This window comes from Priapulus caudatus, unplaced genomic scaffold (assembly GCF_000485595.1).
Source record: "Priapulus caudatus unplaced genomic scaffold, Priapulus_caudatus-5.0.1 Scaffold39, whole genome shotgun sequence".
NCBI lineage: Eukaryota > Metazoa > Priapulida > Priapulimorpha > Priapulimorphida > Priapulidae > Priapulus > Priapulus caudatus.
In genome coordinates, this window is record NW_014577100.1 from 220,972 (window position 1) to 227,803 (window position 6,832).

General features: G+C 40.5%; 1 protein-coding gene across 1 annotated transcript in view; it reads left to right on the forward strand.

The window, feature by feature from the left end:
* Positions 1-1,041: 1,041 nt before the first annotated feature.
* The window catches only part of LOC106819494 (ABC transporter F family member 4-like), a 17,479-nt gene continuing 11,688 nt past the window's right edge, over positions 1,042-6,832 (forward strand). Inside the window, exons 1-7 of the mRNA XM_014824118.1 lie at positions 1,042-1,138; positions 2,589-2,698; positions 4,130-4,204; positions 4,443-4,600; positions 4,931-5,067; positions 5,761-5,829; positions 6,202-6,802. Of these exons, the coding sequence (XP_014679604.1) occupies positions 2,597-2,698; positions 4,130-4,204; positions 4,443-4,600; positions 4,931-5,067; positions 5,761-5,829; positions 6,202-6,802 (1,142 nt within the window). The 5' untranslated portion in view covers positions 1,042-1,138; positions 2,589-2,596. The remainder of the gene's footprint in view (positions 1,139-2,588; positions 2,699-4,129; positions 4,205-4,442; positions 4,601-4,930; positions 5,068-5,760; positions 5,830-6,201; positions 6,803-6,832) is intronic.

The following is a 6,832-nucleotide window of genomic DNA, read 5'->3' on the forward strand; positions in this document are numbered from 1 at the left end:
CTACTCCTCCTCTATGACCGTCTTCATTCGATCTCCATCTTAGAGGCAGGTACGTTTATGTAAACAAAGGGTACATATATGCTGAGAAGATACAGGTCTGGTACACGTGTGTAATACATATACGTACCTCGGGTACATATATCTGTAGTACCTGATACGACAACGACCCCTTCAGCATAAATGTACGTAAAATGCATACCTCGATCGGATGACACTATATAGCTTGCCTTAATTGTAACATGTACCATCTTCCTTGCTTATCACTGTGTGACACCTATACCTATAGCATAATAATACTGCAGGGGTAAACGTCATGGAACAGTTAGGCCTACATCAGAACGGAAACTACATACAGGTGTGTCCATCAGAAATTCTTAACAACCACAAACAGATTCTATAGGTTATAGAAATTCTTATCCACCACAAACAGATTGTGGGAAGAACAAGAACGTTTGTCCATCAGTAACAGCAATCAGGGTGTGGAGTTAACAGCATTTTTAGCTACGGTACCACTAAAGCTTTGTGGACCAAAGTTACCAAACACGAATATGTACCCACAATTAACAGTTCACCCTCCCCATCAGAAAAGTTTATCAACCGTAAAGTATGTTTGTGAACACAATTATTGGAAATATTTATTCAACACAAACTGTCAGATTATGTGCCACTTATTATGTGTGAATACACGTGTATTTCTGTAGGCCTAATTTAATGATATTGAGAATTTCCTTATATCTTCCTTATGACGATCCTAGGCTATATATGAAGATATATACGATCTATATGACGTGGGCCTATATTCTGCTGTGACTGCCTTACTGTGCAGCTTGTACCACTAAGCAGTTATCACGCATGTTGGTGGTTAACGGTGGTGGCTAACATATTTTATGAGAAGTTAAATCTCTAGTTTAATATACTCCACTTTCACGTGTGTACCCAAGTGTACACAGCTAGTCAGCTACCCCCCTTCTAGAGGAAAGTGGTTCATTCGTTCGCAATTTGCAATTAGTGTCCTCTTGTTGATTCATCGCGCCCTCTTTAATAAAATTCTGGCGAAAATGGCGGAATAAACAACAGTCTATTGTGCGCAAAATAATTTTACTTGTTAGACAATTCTTATTTCTGGCATACGTATAAGGTAAATTTCCTTATAGTAAAGATAGTTGCAAAATACGATCACTGTGTAAAAATCTGGGACATCACCTAACGGTGAATGTGGCAGTGATAGTTGCTTCGGGTATTGTGGAAGTACCCTACTCTTCAAGTAGGCCTAGTACTAGAAACACAAAATGCACTTACTACTACTAGTACTAGTACTACTACTCAGTACTACTACTAGTACTAGTACTAGTACTACTACTAGTACTACTACTAGTACTAGTACTAGTAGTGAGTAGTAGTACTACTACTGGGCTACTAGTATACTACTGTCGCCGGCGATCGTTTGTAAATTGTTCCCGTTTCTATCTGTGTCCCGAGGGCTTATTAACAGCTAGAACTTAAGTAACATTACAATTCATCACAAATTACTTCACTAATTAAAAAACAAAATTTTACGTTAAATAATAATACGTTGTCATTGTTGGTGAGAGATTGTGTTTGTGTAGCTATATAAATTAATAAAATGTACACAAACTCGTTGATTGAACGACACATCTTGAAATTGAATAGGCTGCTACTGTGGCTCATAGGGTCTAAGGTATGTCCCCCAGGGTACTGACGGAACGTACCCTGGGTACGGTCCGGTATACCGGAACGACCCTGGTAACTATCTGATATGGTTAGGGTTAGGGAGTAGGCGACTCCCTAGACTCGTTAGTGGAGTAGGCGAGGTCCGGTCCGGCATATTAGATAGTACCAGGGTACGTTCCGGTATACCGGACCGTACGGGTACCCAGGGTACGTTCCGGTATACCGGACCGTACGGGTACCCAGGGTACGTTCCGGCAGTACCCTGGGCGACATAGACCCACTCAGCGCTACTGTGTTAGGCTGGTAAAGTAAAATAAACCATAGTTGAGGTATTAATTAGTGTTATATTTATAATTTCAATGACGAAAAACAGATATGTATTATTCCAACAATAGTGCTAGTACTAGTAGTTAGTTACTGCAAAAACTAAACTAATTTTGTTAAACTGTACTAGCTTTTTGCCTGAATCGCATTCTAATCTTATCTTAGATACTAGATGTATTTTTAGCTGCTATGTATTTATGCTAAGTTAGTTGCTGGATGGCAGCCATGCAAGTCGCCAATATTTGCATGTGAATATATTTAATAATGGCGCCGCAGGGGTAGAATTGTAATTTTTAGGGCAGTACAAGTGTTGTTTTGGGTTTAGTAAAAAAAATTGGTCTCCAGTCATATTGCAAGGTGCCAAGACAATGATTACCTTGTAGTAGGAGTATTAAGATCAGGGGGCAGTAGGGCAGGGGGATTGCACAAGCATAGAGGCATACTAAGTAAGCTCTCACTGAGTTTTTGCCGTGGATATCGTCCAGTAACCTACACAATTGTATAGGTGAATATTTCATATACTTATCTATTGTATATTACCTAACTTATGTATTCATTCATCTGTGGTGTAGGTGCAGCTATGCCGGTGTCGTATGAACTAATATGTGTGGACCCAAAAGGGATAAGTGATGTCAACCTTCCTGATGGGAAGACGACTATTGGTAGAGGGCCATTTCTTTCAGTAAGTATATATAATTGGGGTTATGTGTAGTAATTACTAGATATATATATATATATATATAACTATATATCAGGAGTAGATAATAGGGAAGGAGTGTGACTTCGATAAACAAGGGAAATTCGTCATTTACTAGCCTTATAATACCTACAATTTATTACGCGTAACTCATCCAACTTGAGCTCAAATCGTACACAGTACATTCGCCTAGCATCGTGCAAAATCGTTTCCTCGTATACACCAGCAATCCGGAGATACAGACTAAAACGTACGACACGATTATCCATTCTTTGGCCATCAATCCGAAAGTTATTCCCGCCGAACTTGCAAACAAAAGGCAGCTACTAACGCACTGTCGCTCACTGCGGCGAGGCGGTGTGGCTCGCTGGGAGATTTGACATCGACGCAACACTCGGCGAGATAACCTTTGACCCGGCGATACAGCTACATACCGGGACATACGCGCATACAGTTGGTATCCCCCCCCACGCACGCACGCCACACCGCAATCTCCCTGCGAGCCACACCGCCTCGCCGAGTGAGCGACAGTGCGTTAGTAAGCTGCCTTTTGTTTGCAAGTTCGCGCGGGGAATACTTTCGGATTGATGGCCAAACGAATGGATAATTGTGTCGTACGTTTAGTCTGTATCTCCGGATTGCTGTGCATCTGAGGAAACGATTTCGCACCGATGCTAGGCGAATGGTCTGTGTACGATTTGAGCTCAAGTTGGATGAGTTACGCGTAGTAAATCGTAGGTATTATAAGGCTAGTAAATGACGAATTTCCCTTGTTTATTTGAAGTCACACTCCTTCCCTATTATTCTAACTCCTGATTATATATATATATATATATATAATATATATATATATTATACACAAGGTAGAATGATAAATTAAAGTATATATTAATTAAAATATTGTAATGAGGTTTTTGATATAATTTTATGGTAAAATAGTTAAATGTGATTTCTTTTAATTTTTCTTATATATATATATATAGGGCATGAAATTAACTTTTGAACAAGGGAGTCCAACGGACTCCTTACCCTCAAAAAGAGGGAGTCTGCAGTCTGAGGTTCAAAATTAAAGATAATGAACAATAATTACGCATGCGGCTTATTTTAATATTCATGCAGTTGCACGTCTGCCAAATTTCTTTGGACTTATCTTAAAAAATACAGTAATTCCGGAGGCCGTGCTCCAGAATGAACTAGTTAGGTATATGCCAGATTTTCAGGGAGTCACACGGACTCTTGCATATGTCAAATCAGGGAGTATTTGACTCCAGACTCCCGTTAATTTCGCACCCTGTATATATATATATATAATAATAATAATAATTAACTAATTAAAATATTTAATGCAATGCATCTGATTTTATTATTTAAATGTAAGTTGATGTTTGTTGATGTGTTGCATTCTTCTTTTTTAAGTGCATGGACAAGAGAGTGTCAAGAGGTCATGCTGTCTTAGAAGTTACATCTAATGGGGATCTTACCATAACTCCAGTGAGTGCACTTTTTAATTAAATATATTCCATGCAAGTGTCTACAAATATTACTTATTGTATGTATACGTTAACAAGTATGAAACTGATTTAGTATTCTTATAGTGTTACAAAACCTCCCAAGAGGACAGTTACATTATTTGGTATTAGCATTAAAACCTGTTGTTGTATTGCCACACTGTGTGATTTTGCTATCAACTGTAACAGTTATCAACCCCAGGCTTTCCTCACACATTTAGATACACGTAAACCCGTGCTTCTACAAGCCTGCCTCCATGGAAAGTTCCAAAATGCTCACTCTGGAGAAAGAGATATCGCAAAAATTAGAGTCTGGTGACAGAATCGCCCTTCTTCCGAACACCTATGTCTACGAGGTGGTAGTCAAAGAAGGGAAAAGGTAAGTGCTTGTCTGTGTCACGTCTTCCTCTGCCTAAACCCCCTCTAAACTATGTTGAGAAGTGTGCCTATAATATAAGTATAGCTTTGTCTCACATGCTTTATTTAAGTTTGTTGTTAATACTGCGCTACATCCATTGCAAACCCCGTAGTCAATGTTGCTTAATTAGTGCATTAACGTATCAACACAATGTCACAAGTTTTTCACGCGTGCTCGGCTTAAACCACAACTCGAACGTGACACGACGTAAACTTAACGTTGACCGCGAACTGCGAGCATGTGGCATCGCCCGAAAACCGGCGAGATGCTCAACGTGTTTCCCTCTCGCAGTAACGGAGTCGCCGACGCAGCAAAGACCGGTGACAATGAGACCGAGGCCGAAAAGCAGAGCAACAACGGAAGTCGATCCGAATCTCCAGCCAGCATCAAGACAGAAATATACGACACAAAGAAGCCAAGCGATCAGGGTAAGGTGGCTTCCATATGTCGACGAGAGGAAGAGCGAGAAGGGTTGCAGGTCTTTAAAGTTGCAAAACCTCGCAGCTAAATACATATATATACACCTACTGTGAGCTTGCGTATTTTGCAAAAATTTACTACAACTCATTTGTATTGCTACTTTCATAATATTCTCAAAATCTAAACGAAATTACTTCTCTTACGAAAGTAGCACCACAGTGATGTTTACACATCCGGGACACAGCGGAGCGATCGGCTCGATTCATTAACAGTTCCTTTCTATGATAAACGAGTTATAATTCATTATTCGATGTTTATTCAGTACAAAATTGTAAAATTTTATCGTTATCTATATTACTTATCAGGAAACAAATATAGTGTTTTCGTTCCAGGAATTATTTGCGCTAGCGTAGGGTTGCTGCTAGCTGTGTAACGTAACCGCGTCGGACGCAATTTTGAAAATCCCAATGTTTGTAGCACTTCTCTGGCTCAATGAGAACATTTCATGATGTTTGCACACTGCAAGTATGCTGACAGTAGGTCTATATAGGCTTTTTGTTGCGAGGTTTATCCATTTTAAGTAACGTTGTGGATCAGCTTGACTGATATGAGATGCCAAGCTTTATTTATCATAGTCAGACGTTTAACATTCGTAGTGGTTTTCATTCTAACTTAATTTTCGATCTGTTGTTTGCAAACAGAGAAGAAAGATACAGCTAATCCAGCAGCAAAAGACGGGCCTGCCGGTGAAACAAAAGAAGGTAATACAGGTATAGGTAGAGGTGAATTAATTTCAGGATGCTTGCTGTATAAATCCGTTATAGCTCTACTTACTGCATATACTGAGTACAGTGAAACCTAAGATGGTATAATTAGTTACTTATCTCATTGAAACTCACATATACCTATCTAATTACCATAACTACATGACTATCCAAATCTAAAGACATCTCTTGATAGCCAAGTCTAAAATTATTTTGAATCGTCCTTCTGAAAAGTACAAGTAAGTCCATCGAAATTTCCTTTTTATCATAAAATTTAAATACTTCATCGAATACGTTTCTGTAAATAATATGAAATACTTTAGATATTTCGAATTATCTCATCGAATTATTTAAGCACTGCATCTCTCGTCTTTCTAGATGACCTTTCCGAGGATACATCAAAAGAGACGAACGACAACGACGTGTCCATAAAAAAGAACAAAGCCGGACGTCCAATCAGAGGCACAAATTCTTCCGCCACCTCTAAGGAGGCCGAGGGAGACTCTGAGGAAGAGCAGGAAGAGGAGGAGGAGGAGGAGGAGGAGGCAGTCGCAAAGAAAACTCGAGGCACGAAGCGGCCCATGATCGAGGAGGACCCAGATGACGAGTTCGAAGAAGAGCAGGAGGTCATGCCGAAGAAGAAGGACAGACGCAAGCCCACGCAGAGAGGCCCCCCGAAACCACCGGCACAGAAGACACTACACGGCCGGGTAGTGAAATCAAGATCGGCTAAAGAGGAGGAGGAAGAAGAAGAAGAAGAGGAGGAGGAGGTCCTTCCGAAGAAGAAAGCGAGAGGCAGGCAAGCCAAGCAAGAGGAACACGCTGACGATGACGAGGAGGAGATGGAAGAGGAGGAGGTCATGCCCAAGAAGAAAGCCAGGGGGCGCCAAACCAAGCAAGAGGAACACGCTGACGATGACGAGGAGGAGATGGAAGAGGAGGAGGTCATGCCCAAGAAGAAAGCCAGGGGGCGCCAAACCAAGCAAGAGGAAGACGAGGAGGAGGAGGA